Source organism: Passer montanus, unplaced genomic scaffold, assembly GCF_014805655.1.
Source record: "Passer montanus isolate IOZ18808 unplaced genomic scaffold, ASM1480565v1 scaffold8, whole genome shotgun sequence".
NCBI classification, from domain to species: Eukaryota; Metazoa; Chordata; class Aves; order Passeriformes; family Passeridae; genus Passer; species Passer montanus.
Window position 1 is genome coordinate 7,428,129 of NW_024373256.1, and position 13,270 is coordinate 7,441,398.

Consider the following 13,270-nt stretch of genomic DNA (forward strand, 5'->3'; position numbering starts at 1 on the left):
CCGCCGCCGCTGCTCCTCCCCGCGGGGGCCGGGCCGGGCCCGCCTGAGGCGGCGCAGCGCGGCCGTGGGCGTGCAGCGCCCGGGCCCGGCTGCAAAGGCCGCTGGTGCTGGGCGGTGGTGGCTGATGCCCCTCGGGCGTCCTACCGCGTTCCCCCTTGCTGTCCTGCCCTTCACCCCCGCGCTACCTCAGCCGCTCAGTCCGGGCACCCTCATGAGTGTCCGTCCTAGAGATTTTAGGAATGGAGGGCGGAAAATGAGGGTATCTGCGGTGTCCGTGCCGCTGTGGAGGTGTGCAGAGGCTCGCTCGGCCCCGGTGGCAGCAGTCGCTCCGTGGGTGTCTGCAATGGCACGGTCCCCAGGCTGGAGGGAGCTGGGAGCGTTCAGCGGCGCCGTGAGGAGCTGGAGCAGCCGCTGCGGAGCGCCTCGCCCGGCCGCACCGCCTGCCCCGGCCCGGGGGCTGCTCCCACACGTTCCCACCCTGTCCTGCTGCCTCCGGGTGTTTTGGTGCCCACGTGGCAAACCTGTTCGGGGAGATGTGCCGTGTGAGGAGTAATTGCGTTATGAATTCAGCCGGGTTTTCAGCGAAAGCAGTGCGGCTGCAGTGTCGGCGTTTGGCTGGGACTGCTCTCGGCAGCGGGGCTCGGTGAGGCGCCGCACGGTGTTCGGCCGGGCTGTTCTCCAGTGCCATCGTGGTGGTGTGAACAGGCAAGCCTGAGGCTTCAGTGAATTCCCAGCCCTTCTGCTACACTGATTTTTCCATACTGTAAATTGCAATCAGAAATGAGTTTAATATTCGTGTTTCTCGTGCCTGCTTTAATAATTTAATTGGTGCCACATGTAAGAGTATTACAAAACTGAATGTTAACGGTTTCATGATTATTTTTAAAGGCAACAAAATAAATCGCATGTTTCATTTGGAAATTAATGCAAAAAGAGGTTTTATGAAGTATGGGGGTTAGACTTATCAGGCTGTTGGAGCTCTGTGTCTTTGAGGTACTGATTTCAGTGATCTCTGCGGATACCAGGATTTATGTAGACAGAGGGAATAGGATTTGCATATGAACACATTTGGACTGTGGGGTCTAAAAGCCTAGCACAAGATACCTGCAAGAAGAGGATGGTCAGGGCAAGTGTATTTACCTTGAATTCTTAATGTGTTAGTCTCTCATATTATTAAAGTGCACAATGGATTGATATTCCCAGTACTCTAGGGTATATAATAATAAATTTGTTGGTTTGTATACTTTTTTTAAAAAAGGAACATAGGGAAAACTAGCTGGCAGAATTGCAGTGTGACATAACTCAGTGATAATGGCACTATGAAGTTTAATGGAGCTCAGTTTAAAGTATACTGGAGATTTTAAATTTCTGGCTGTTTTCAAGCATGCCATAGCTGCAGTTTTGAAGATAGTCTCATACTTCTTAGTAAATTATTTTCTTGCTATGCATAGTTATCTCTTCTGCTAAAGATTTATATATAGTCTTCCTCTATACAAAACAACTGGTTTTAACGTTTTTCAAGCAGCAGAGATAAGTTATTCAGCTTAGAAGGGCATGCATATATGAGCATCCGAGTTGATGTGCACAGAGGAAAAGTAGTTACTCTTAACTGCTGCTTAATTGAGCTTGTCCTCATGCCAGTGTCAGCTCCAATTAGCAGGAAAATACTCATGTTGCAAACCAGCACTGGAATATTTGGAGAGTTACAGCACACATTAGCCAAGCAATTACCAGCACCAGCAGGGCTGATTTTGTACCCTGCACTGCTGACCCATGTTTAAAGAACAGTGGCCAACAACAATGTTCCACTTGTGGGTGGTATAAAGGCAAGACATAAGGAAAACTGTGCTGTTAACTCAGGGATATCAGCCATTCTCACAGCTCATAGAAAACGGCATGAAAAATAGCGAAGATGATGGGAAAAGGTTTAAAATTGAACTCGTGTTGGCAGAAGATGTACAAGGCCCTCTTGAGGGTAGCTGTTAAGAGTGAGACTATGCTACATTTCATGTTGGATGGTTGCAATTCCCATTTGTGGAAGAATGTGATGGAAGACTCTTAGGATGTAATGATGACTGTGAGAGGGAGGCAAGTACATACAGGCTTAGAGGAATTGAGACTATCCCACCTGCTGTGTTCAGATCTTCAGGGAGTTTGATTCTGAATGGTGGAAAAGTGGTAGAGGTGTTTGGATTCAAGGTTTTGACTCTTGAATATTTTTTTCCAATTCTTCTTAAGAAAATTTGGTTTATAGAGCCTTTACTGCTCTGGGAGCTCTGTGCAGTGCTTTAATGAAAACGTTAGAATATCTCAGGACTACATTTTTTTCATAACTTTCAGAGGTAAAAGGGGCCTGTACAGTTCCTCATTGGTTCCACAACTGAATCTCCCTGACCACAGCTTGGCACAACACTGAAAGGGGCTGTTTCCTCTCTGCTGGGGGAGGAGGGAATTCTGTCTCCAAGCACCAGCTATGCTGTAACTGGGGCAACCAAGCTGAGGACTGAAAGGCAGAGTGTCAGAGCAGTTCACCAAGCTGTGACAGGCAGAGAGACTGGTGATGAGGGCATCTGCAGGTAGTACCTGCCCTTACCCTGCCCACCTGTGCATCCTGTAGATGAGTGAAGCAGGCAGGGTGTCTTTCTCTTTTCCCATTCCTTTTGACATGGGCTTATTTTTCTTGGCAATTAATGTGTGGTTCTGCTGTAAAACACAGCTGGGGGGCCCAGGGTTCTGGGACATTAGAAGAGAACAGGCAGCAAGGAGGAAACTGGTGTTGGAGAAAGTGAAAAGGGCAGGGTTTAAGAAAGTCTTGCTTGAAGGACATCTGGGGGGAGTTAGAAATATTAAGGTGAAAAGTGAGCCTGAGAGGAATGGTGAAAGAAAGAGCATGGAGGTTTGGAGGAAGAGAGAGCTTATTGTTGTAAACAGGGGATGTGAGAGCTGATTTTTCTTCTTTCTGGCAACTGGGATAGAAGCTGATTGACACCTTGTGTAGTACCTGAAATGAGTCTCATTCTTTTCCAGTGCGTGTGGCAACAAGGATGTTCACACTGAGGGAGAGGACAAAAAAATTCTAAACAAACGGAAAAGCCAAAGCAAAATAAAGCCAGCACAGAGCCCAAGTCTCCTGAGGGTAAGTTACTTCTGCTGTGACTGTGAAAGATCAATAACTTTGTCAAAACTTCAGATGCAATTGGCCATTACTGGTGGTTAGTGGTTTGACATTGGAAGAACGCTTATTAAAAGACACATGTTCTTGTTAAATATTCTTTGGACTTAATCCTTTATAACATATTTTTTATTAAGGACTTCTTTGTTCAAATATTAGGTGTTTGAAAGGTTACTTGCCATATAAGTCAGGAGTTGTTTTAGGATGAACCATGGCTTTTTTAATGACTCTTGGACCTTTAAGAATGAATGAATGGATATCCTAATGAACTGTATCATTTATTCATTTTTAAAGTACCCTGAGGCCCAATTCTTTAGTCATTAATCAAAAGGAATTCATGCTCTCTTTAATGAGTTATGTCTGGCAGTGATAATGTCTTTATTTCTGTGTGTGCAGGCATGCTGAGGAATACCAAGAAGGTAAATCAAATCAGTCCTTTCTCAAATTTTATTTCTAAATGGGCTCTGCTTTGATATTGAGGAGGGCACAGTTTTGTTTGCTAGAAAACTAGGTTCCAGCAGCTTTGTTTTTCAGTGATACATCAGAAAGCAATAACCATGTGCTGAAACTGTGTTAAAATTATGTAAAAAAAAATTATGTCTTATTCAAACATAATTGTATTGGGTAATAACTTCCTCTTCCGTGGTGATTTAACTCACTGGTGTTCAGATACAGCACACTTCCACCTCCTTTTTCTCATATTGTCACTATGTATTCAGGAAATCATTCTTTGTGAATCTCCTAAACAAGTCTGATTTAGGAAACTCAGAACAGACTATGGGTGAGGCTTTGGCCTTTACTGGGGAAGGTTGCCATTCAAAAGCATCTTAAAACACTGTGAGGTTTAATAATTTTGTAAAAATATCCTGACAGAACTTTTTATGTCATCCTGGAGGCCATCTCTATTGTCACCTTGAAGAGGTGAAACATAATCCTAAAACATATCAGATATCCTTCCATTTGTAGTACAACACTTTGCAGAGTACTTGTGAGCAATTTGTTCTTCCAGCAGCATCCTGGTAATAGCTTCTTCTATAATTGGTTCCTTGAAGACATTAAAAAAATCTAGAGGGTTTTTTTTCCCCTCCCCAGTAATACAGTTCACACAACTTGGACTGTTTCACTGTCAATTTGGCAGTCTGGTAGGATTTAATATGCTAATGTCCAGAGTTTATACTGTTACAAATGTTACTCCATGTGGAGTTTTTAGTATAATTTAAAGTATTTAACTAACTTTAAGTAGTTTTCAGGGATATTAATGCCAGTTTAAAAAAAAACCCTTTTTTTAGTGGTGTTTAGAAGTTTTTTAAAATGATTTCAAAAAACATGTTTTGATGAGAAAGCCAACACAAAGAATGGCTCTTTCCTTAAAATTTGAAAAGTTGCCATATGTAATTTTCGATGAAAACTGAAGGACTCTGTTCCTTCTTCATTAATCTTTTTTGAAACACAGTATTTAATAAATGTCTTTGAAGTTGCTTTTCATTTCTCTCTAGTCACAAAACAATTCCACGTGCAATATGAGTCGTCGCAAACAGTCAGTGAAATTACCAGTCCTGTGCACAGCTGCTTCTGTGTCAGATGAACCTTCAGGCTTGAATGAGGTGAGTGCTCTCTGCCCTGCTGACAGGGTGTGCACACATTCCATCTGCTGGCAAATTCCCCTTCCTTGCAATGGGGTTTAGTGGGCATGGTGGTACTGGGTCAAAGGTTGAACTTGATGGCCTTGGAGGTTTTTTCTGTATATTTAGAAATATGCATCTCCTGTGCCTGTGAGCTATCTTGGTAAAGGTCAGACATCAGGACTGATGAAAAGTCCATCAATAAGTCACCTCAGAAAACACGGAATGAACAGACAAAAGAAGTCTATTACAAATCCTTACTGTGATCTGAAGGAAATGCAAGAGCTGAATTTGTTAACTTGTACTATTCTTCAACTATTACAAGGACTGAGTGTTCAAAGTAGATAGGTAGTTAACAAAGGCCTAAGGAATGGGAATTTTCTAAAGCTAAGCAAATATAACAAGAAGAAAAGAAGCAAGATAGAGATCTGAGGGAGTAGAAAGAACTAGATAATAAACTGTCTTCTCTTATTTATAAAAAAATACCTTGATTATGCAAAAAAAAAAAGCCTGAGTACAACTGAAGTAGATCTGAGGGAGTAGAAAGAACTAGATAATAAACTGTCTTCTCTTATTTATAAAAAATACCTTGATTATGCAAAAAAAAGCCTGAGTACAACTGAAGTGTTCTGTAAAATGATCTTTACTCATGTGGAGAGCATAGTGATCTAAAAATAGATTGGTGGTCAAATGCATGTCTGACCTGTGTATTTGCTTTTTATACTAATTGATGTTTAATCCTGTTCTAGCCCTAAGAAGGCTTTTTAAATTACTGTGCTTTGTAAAACTTCTGCTTTTGTTTTTCCGGTTTCAGCTTGTCCTTCAGAAAACCCGCTATCCTCCTTTGATGCAGGAGTCATCGTGGACTTTGGCAGCTCCATTCAAAGAACAGCATCACTACAGAAACCCTAGTGACTCCATAGCTAATAACTACACTCCTACTGCACAGGATTTAAAATTGAAAAATATTAAAAAAATGAAGTCCTTTTCAATGATAGAGATATCACAGCCTTCACTGTGTATCCATATTTGAATGTGTTTATAAGTTTAGGCTGGCTTGTTCTATACGTTGTTATCTCTAATTCTTTATCTGCTAAAACATCATCTCTGGAAAACATCACTTATCCCTAATGAACACTTACAAGCTTATCACCTCAGAGTCAGTATAGACAAATTTGCCAATACATGCATAACTTCAAGAAATGTTTCACATTTACTAGTTAGGTACATCCCTCCAAATAATCACATGCAGTGCTTCTCTGTAACATTGTATTTTTTTCTTATTTCATTATGTGATTAATTATCTTAGCTCTGTTTTTCACCAATTTGAAATATCTTATTTGAAAAAGTATGCGATTTTTCTTAACTGGAATTTAAAGCTGCAAGAAAAAAGCGGCGATGGAGTTCTGACAGGTGACATACTGTAGTGTTATAAAGATACAGATGATTACAGTAAATTTGGTTTGATTTGTGATTTAATATTTCTTTTTACTGAATGCTGTGTTAAGCATCCAAGCATGAGAAGTTAAGGCCCTACAAAAATGAATGCTCATCAAGACTGGCTTTTGAGTCACAAGATTTTAGTAAGACAATCACATGAAAATACATGGTGAACTTAGGCAACCTAAATAACTGTCCTAGTAGGTTTGACTCTGATAGAGCTGCTCATAAAATGCTGCCTGTCTGAGTGATACTGGGCAGTTGTAAGGTTTTCATGCTTGCATCCTTTATGTTAAAGTAGTATATTGTATTATGCAATTTTAATGAGAGTTCTTTTATTGAATAATTGAAATACTTCCATAGGTCATACTTGTCCTCAGTGTAGCACAAGTAATTTGTATAATCCTTATCATCTGTCCTTAAACATTACTGCTTCTTTATTCACTAAACTTGTGTTCTTTTTTTCAAAAGTACTTTGTTAAAGACTGTGAGTCGCATTTCACTGAGTGTACCTGCTCATACACCAGAAGTGCATGTCATAAATTATACAACCAACCAGCCACTGACCCCAGAAGAACAATTTGCTCTCATGGATTTACATGAGAAGGAGATAAGTAAGAGAGAAAAGCTACCTTCAAATGATGATTTAGAGGTATTTATGTAATTTCTTTTTGAGGTGAAAGTAGCAGCAGTAATCATCTGCAAGATATCTAGAAACTGTTTACTAAAAGGTAGCTGAGAAAAGCAGGCAGTACATGAGAATTAGGAGATGTAAATACTCAGTATAGCTAACTCCTGTTAAGTATTGTCAACTCCTTTTTCATTTGTTTGTAGCTACTCTGATTTTTGTTGTAAAGGGTTTGCAAGTTAAGTATGTTCCCAAATTCTTAAGTTCTCATGTTGTTCTCTAGTACTTTTTTGATCAGTAATTTAGTATGCTGAACTGAGTTCTAGTGATCTGTGTGCTTGCATCAACACAAGATGTCAGTGCTTTAAAAGGAACATAGATAGATACCCAAATCCATTATATTCAAACACCTTTCAATTACAGAAAAGGCTCAGGTGATAGAAAAGCTAAAAATACTTCATAGTAATTAATTATCTGTCACAAAATTCATACAATAAGCATCATCTTTTAAACATTTTTTAGCGGTACTGTCACTACATATACAATGGAGTGCGAGAAGACATGCTGGCACCTCAGGATAAGGAAGTGGTGAATAAAATTTTAAAACATATTCCAGCTCACATTCTCCCTAGCCCAGAGCTGGAGAAACCCCTGGCATGTTTAAAAGAAGAGATTAGGAAAGACTATCGTATCAGCCTCATGAAAGCCATTGGTAAGACTCACAATCTCTGAGCAGTTCCAGCTATGTAGACATTTATTGCACTTTGAAAGCAAATCTCCTATTCTTAGCATAATTCAGTGGAGAATTCCTTTGGGGTCAGTAGAACTACAGTAGATCTCTGAGAGAAAATAAACTGTGATCATGCTATACAGCATTCAACAATTTCAAGAAATATTTATTTGTGAAACCTTACATCCCATCAGGTGGAAAGATGGAATGAAAAATTGTTTCTCCTGTCTTTTGTTTTTAGAATCAGGACCAATTCTCTTTTATTGTCCCCTTTAATAATTTTAGAGTCAAATTTGTAATTTGGTTATTGTGCTGTAATTTATGCTAAAAGCATACAAATAACTGTATGACTATGTTAGTTTTAAATGTGCAGAATTCTACTTCTTCCTGAACTATGAAGATACAGTGGTTTTGAATGTAGGTTTTGGCTATATATGGAGTCTAAACATGGTATATATGATTTGTTCTAGTTGATTATATCTTGTTGGATCCAGCTGAGAGGAAGAGACTGTCTATTCAAAGCACTCCACGCCCTTTTCCCCGGAGAGTTGTCTGTGCACCAGTCCCATGGCACAGCTCTTACAAAGAAATGAAAAGTTGGAATGAAAGCAATCTGTTTATCGTGAATGCAATGATGCCCACTTTGCAAGAGCTCTGGCTTTCTCAGTAAGATGGCTTGTTCATAGGACCTTAATGAAATGTAGCATGTTTTTATTTAATGATTTGGTTGGAGTGCATCTGCTGACTTCTCTGCAGAGAATCCTGGTAGAAAGTAGCAAAATATGTCTGTTTTCTAAATAATTTTTTTTTTAGCCTCTAAAAATTTCAGCATAAAATGATTGTTTCCTGCAGTCGCTGAATGAACATGTGTTACGTGATGTGAAAAGGTCATCTCCTTTGTTAAAAAGGTGCTATGCCTAAATTAAGATCCAGTGCTCAAGTAAATGGTGATTTGGAATTCTCATCCTGGTTGCTGTTGTGAACAAAATTAACTCTTCAAACTGAATATCTTTCAAATGTTTGTAGTTGAAATTTGCCCTGGGGACATTTGAAAATTGAGATGTGTTATCTTAGGAAGTTAAATATGGTAATTAGTAATTCTGAGAGCTTTTTTGCATTTAAGAAATGCTTTCAGGAGTTTAAGTTTGTATATTATAAACTGTGATGTATGCCATGCTGCTGAAATTTCTTTTTTTCCCCCATAGAGTAGTCAGGATAGCTACTTAATAATATGGAATAGAAGCAATAGGTTTCATTTCTTTCATTATATTCTTTAATGACTGGATACACTGATGAATCTAGGAAAAGGAGCAGACAATTTTAGTAAAGAATTAAGCATTTTAAATACAGCAAGTACAACTAAAATTTGTGAAACTCCTTATGTTTGTTGATAGAAAAACTCAATCAAAAATGCACTTGTTGGACAGCAATGGAGTGATATTTATAAATGAAATTACATTTTTAGTGTTTGCAATACTCTTGAGGCGTTGCTGACTATATTTCATGGATGGTATTTTTTAGACAGTATTCCCTAAGATCTCCTCTGTGTTCCCCTTCCCCAGGTACAGCCGCCTGCGGTTTGTTCGCACTGCAGAGGTGCTCTGTGGGCGCCTGCCGCTGCTGCCCCAGGAGTTCAAGGGCATCGTTCAAAGGCACTGCGAGGAAGCTCGGGATATCCTTCAGCACAAGTCAGTGCCAGCTCTGCTAGCTGTAGATAAATGCAATATCTCAGGGCCTGACTTACAGCAAGGCCCGTTTTTAAAACAGATCTTAGACTGAGATGACAGCAGTCCCAGGCACAAGGCTGCCAGAACAAAGGGGGGAATAGCCCTCAGAGGAATAAACACTGGGACACTGTCAGAGCCTTTGGACCTGCAAGAGGGCTTGTGCAAGAATAAATGGTAATAAACTATGAATAAATGGAGACTGGAATTCAGAAGGTTTCTACCTGTGAGAGGAATGGAGTCTATATCTGTAAAAATGGTGATGGAAAATATTTTTAATTTTTTTTATTATGGAAATCAGTCAATTTAAGAAAGAGAATATTTGAGACACATGATAGAAAGTGTTTGCATTCTCTTGCCTGAGATATCTTTCAAACTTGTTTCTCATTTAATGCTAATAATTGAATATTGTTTCACAATCAATAAAACAATAAAATTAACTATTGTTTTGTCTATTACTATTAATTTAAACTAATCATAGTGGTCTGTTACTATTAATTTAAACTAATCATAACAAGCATCCTTAGCTTTAAAACTCAGGTTTCCTCTGAGTCCTGGAAGGTATAGTTCTGTTTGATATCTAATTATCAATTCTCTTCTAGCCCTTTGGATTTTACTCATTCTTTGGGAAATTTCTGAGTTTAGATTTTGTTGCAAGGAGCAAAGTAAAACTAACAAGCCTTTAAAAACTATGTCTCTGTATTATTTCATTGTAGGTGGATACCAACCTGTGCATCTATTTTTATTGATCAGAGACATATGTGGCTTCATTTTGCTCCTGAAAGGGACTCTGATTCCTCTGCAAAAGTTGAAAGCTATTTTAGCTCTGTGGCAGCTCTGATGTCGTTACAATTGCGTGAGATGGTTATTAACTCCTTAGAAGATCTTCTTGCATTTTTTATGATCCACAAGGTATGTGCTGTCAGGTGTATGTATAGTTTTCTGTCTTACATGGAGATAATTCATATAGCCATAAAATCTAGTGCTCTTTGAGGGCTAAAATGTCCCAAATGGCTCTTGCCTCCATAAAAATATGGCTATATTCTTCAAAGGCTTGTGTATACTCAGTGGACTTTTTCAGGGTCAAGAACTGCATGAATGATCACTTGGCAGGTCTAGGGTTACAAGTAAGAGTTTATAGCAGATTTCAGCTCAGTGTTGAGTGAGTGTGCCTTTATTTTAGTTCAGTTTAGTTTTATTAGTTTAATTTTCTTGGTCTTAACCAAGGTCTTAACACTATTTCTCTGAAAGCACAGAAATAATTCCTTTTGAAGACAAAGTGTGCACAGTCCTGTGTGTAATCCTTGGCAGAGGTGAATTATGGGTGTGGTGTCCGTGTCTATATCCAGTGAGTGCCCTATATTCTTGCAACTAATGCACAGAATTGCATGGGAGTTCTTACCACTGTTTTGGCTGCCATAAAGTTGCTTCTTTGATGAAATGAGTTTTTTAAATATAGGATCACCCAGGACCTACCTTGATAAGACAAAGAATAAATATGGTGGGTTAAATACTGCATTGCAGAGGATCAATTGAATCACCCGCTTGATATAATTTACTATCAGAGCTTGCACTAAGTCTTGCCACTACGCTTTGCATCTGGATGATGATTGTGTGGCTGATGGTTGGGTTTTTACATTTTTTAAAGTTTCATCTGGTGGGTTGGTTTGGGTGGGCTCTTTTATTTTTTTTTTTGCCTTTTTTTTTTTTTTTTTCTGGGGGGGTTGGTTTGGGGGGGCCTTTTTTTTTTTTTTTTTCCTCTGGTGGGTTGGTTTGGGTGGGCTCTTCTATTTGTTTTGTTTTGTTGCTTGGTTGTTTTTTTTTAACTTATTATATTGCCTACATTGAGAATCTAGTAATGGATTAGGACTCCATTATTGTAAAGGTAATTTGGGGGTGGTGCAATTCTTACTGACCATACAATTAAAGGCAATTAAAACTAGATTCTACAATTTATTTCTGATGGCTATTATAGATTATTTTTTTTAAAATAAATTTTGTTCTGTATCATAATAATGATGTGCTTCTGTTACTTAAGAGAAAAGGCAATTAGACTTAAATCCAGTTTCTTAATTCTAGCTTTTATAGACTCATTTAGGAGTCAGCGCCATAGGATCTTGTTTGAAACATCAGATTTTGTATAAATATCAGGGAAGATGGTCCCATTGTTGTTGTGTAGCAAGGATATTTAGGGAGCATATTCCTATAGCTCACTTCCTTGTTCTGTAAATTTTTCTTTCTTTTCCCTAAGGGTGGAAATGACTTTAAAGAACCATATCAAGGGATGCAGTTCTTCCTGTCTCAGATACTCATAGTCAAACTCCGTGTGCAAGAGCCTGATATAGTCTTTGAGCCACCTCTGGAGGAATGTTGGGCTTTAATCAGTCATTGCTTCCAGAAGATCCTGCAGAGTGCTGAGGAGCTCCCAAAGGTGCTGGATAAGTTATAGCTGCATACAATATACAATATTAATAAAAACTATCTAGAATACAAAAAGTTATGAATGTGGCTGAAGACTGACATAGAAGATAAAGATGAGAATTGTGGCACTGCTTTGATTTATTTTCATATCATTTTGTCAAGCAAACTCAAAGATGAGAATTGTGGCACTGCTTTGATTTATTTTTCATATTATTTTCTCAAGCAAACTATATGAGTAACCAAGTGTTAATTATGGATCAGAGCATTTTCACATTGCACTGTCTTTACCAAATAAAGATTTTTTAATGTGGTAGGAGAATGGGTAATAGAATACTTTTTTTTTCCTATTCTGTGTCTTGTTACAGTATTTGTAATGATTTCCTTCAGGTAGAGAAACTTCTGTTTCCAGAATTACGAAGACGTGATCTCACTCTTAATACAGTCAAACCACATGAGTCATTGTTTTTAGAGTATATCAACAAACTTGAAAAGATCTTTGAAAGCAACATAGTTGGTCCAAAGAAGTAAGTTTTGGCTGGTAACTGCATTGCCCTTCCAAACCCTCAGTTTCATAGCACTGTCCATTTGACTAAATAAACAGTTTGAGTGTATTTGTTTCTTTCTATAGAGAAACTTTGCATTAGAAACTTATGTTTGTTTTTGTGGTCTTCTTTGTTTAAGGTATTTAAATGTGTACAGGAAGTACAGCAATCTTTTGAACAACAAATCACGGCAAGATGTCTCAAAATTTTTGGAAAAAGTTCCTTCTTTAGATGCTTTAACTGAGGTAATGTGTTCCTGACAAGTGCAGCATGTCCATACAGCTGCTAAAACATCACACATGACTTCCTAATTTATACCCTCAAGTACAAATCACTTATTTTACCCTTGGGAATACTAGGGAGTGCTCAATTTACATAGCCCCTTACTTAAGGGCTGCTGTGCAAGAGTAAGAGAAGGTTTCTTTATAACCTTCTTCTGTCAGTTTTGTTGTTCTTTCTTAGCAGAAAGGCTGCCCAGAGTATGTGGTTAATCTGCAGCTTGCTTGTCTTTCAAATGTCTTGTCCTCAGTCAGCCCTGTCTATTCTTCCCTTTGCATCCCTGAGTTAGCATATGGCTAAATGCTTCCCTAGGCAGCTTGGGGTGTTCCCTACTATGGCAAATTACTGTGCAAAGCTTTCAGCCCTGGAATCTGTGGATAAGAGCAGGTCTCTGGAAAGATAAAAATGAGTTTTCCTTCTTCTGTTTAGAATAAATGATCCAGTTTGTTGGATGGAAACTATTTGTTGTGTCAGATTTTTCAGCTATAGACTTTCAGGAAAAATAACAGGTTTATTGTATTCTGTTCTTAGAAGATTGACAGCTTCACAAAACTGAAAGGCGAGATTGCTTCTATGGATATCACTGTTCCTCTGGCCATGTTCTGTCTGGATGCTCTGCAACTGAATGAGGAACTCTGCAATCGGACCCAGAATCTCAAAGACACATTGATTGAATTTGAAGTGATGGAAAACAGACAGTTAAATCAAAGGT

At 38.6% G+C, this 13,270-nt stretch overlaps 2 protein-coding genes across 2 annotated transcripts in view; one reads left to right on the forward strand and one right to left on the reverse strand.

Annotated features, from left to right (window-relative positions):
- The window catches only part of TMEM159 (transmembrane protein 159), a 6,032-nt gene extending 5,580 nt beyond the window's left edge, over window positions 1–452 (reverse strand). The window contains exon 1 of the mRNA XM_039731631.1: window positions 186–452. The gene's annotated coding sequence lies outside the window, so the exon portion shown is untranslated. The remainder of the gene's footprint in view (window positions 1–185) is intronic.
- The window catches only part of DNAH3 (dynein axonemal heavy chain 3), a 60,046-nt gene that overhangs the window by 1,569 nt on the left and 45,207 nt on the right, over window positions 1–13,270 (forward strand). Inside the window, exons 2-13 of the mRNA XM_039731865.1 lie at window positions 3,028–3,136; window positions 4,669–4,776; window positions 5,609–5,821; window positions 6,698–6,886; window positions 7,385–7,574; window positions 8,063–8,258; window positions 9,155–9,280; window positions 10,033–10,228; window positions 11,568–11,747; window positions 12,125–12,261; window positions 12,419–12,524; window positions 13,090–13,268. Of these exons, the coding sequence (XP_039587799.1) occupies window positions 3,028–3,136; window positions 4,669–4,776; window positions 5,609–5,821; window positions 6,698–6,886; window positions 7,385–7,574; window positions 8,063–8,258; window positions 9,155–9,280; window positions 10,033–10,228; window positions 11,568–11,747; window positions 12,125–12,261; window positions 12,419–12,524; window positions 13,090–13,268 (1,929 nt within the window). The remainder of the gene's footprint in view (window positions 1–3,027; window positions 3,137–4,668; window positions 4,777–5,608; window positions 5,822–6,697; window positions 6,887–7,384; window positions 7,575–8,062; window positions 8,259–9,154; window positions 9,281–10,032; window positions 10,229–11,567; window positions 11,748–12,124; window positions 12,262–12,418; window positions 12,525–13,089; window positions 13,269–13,270) is intronic.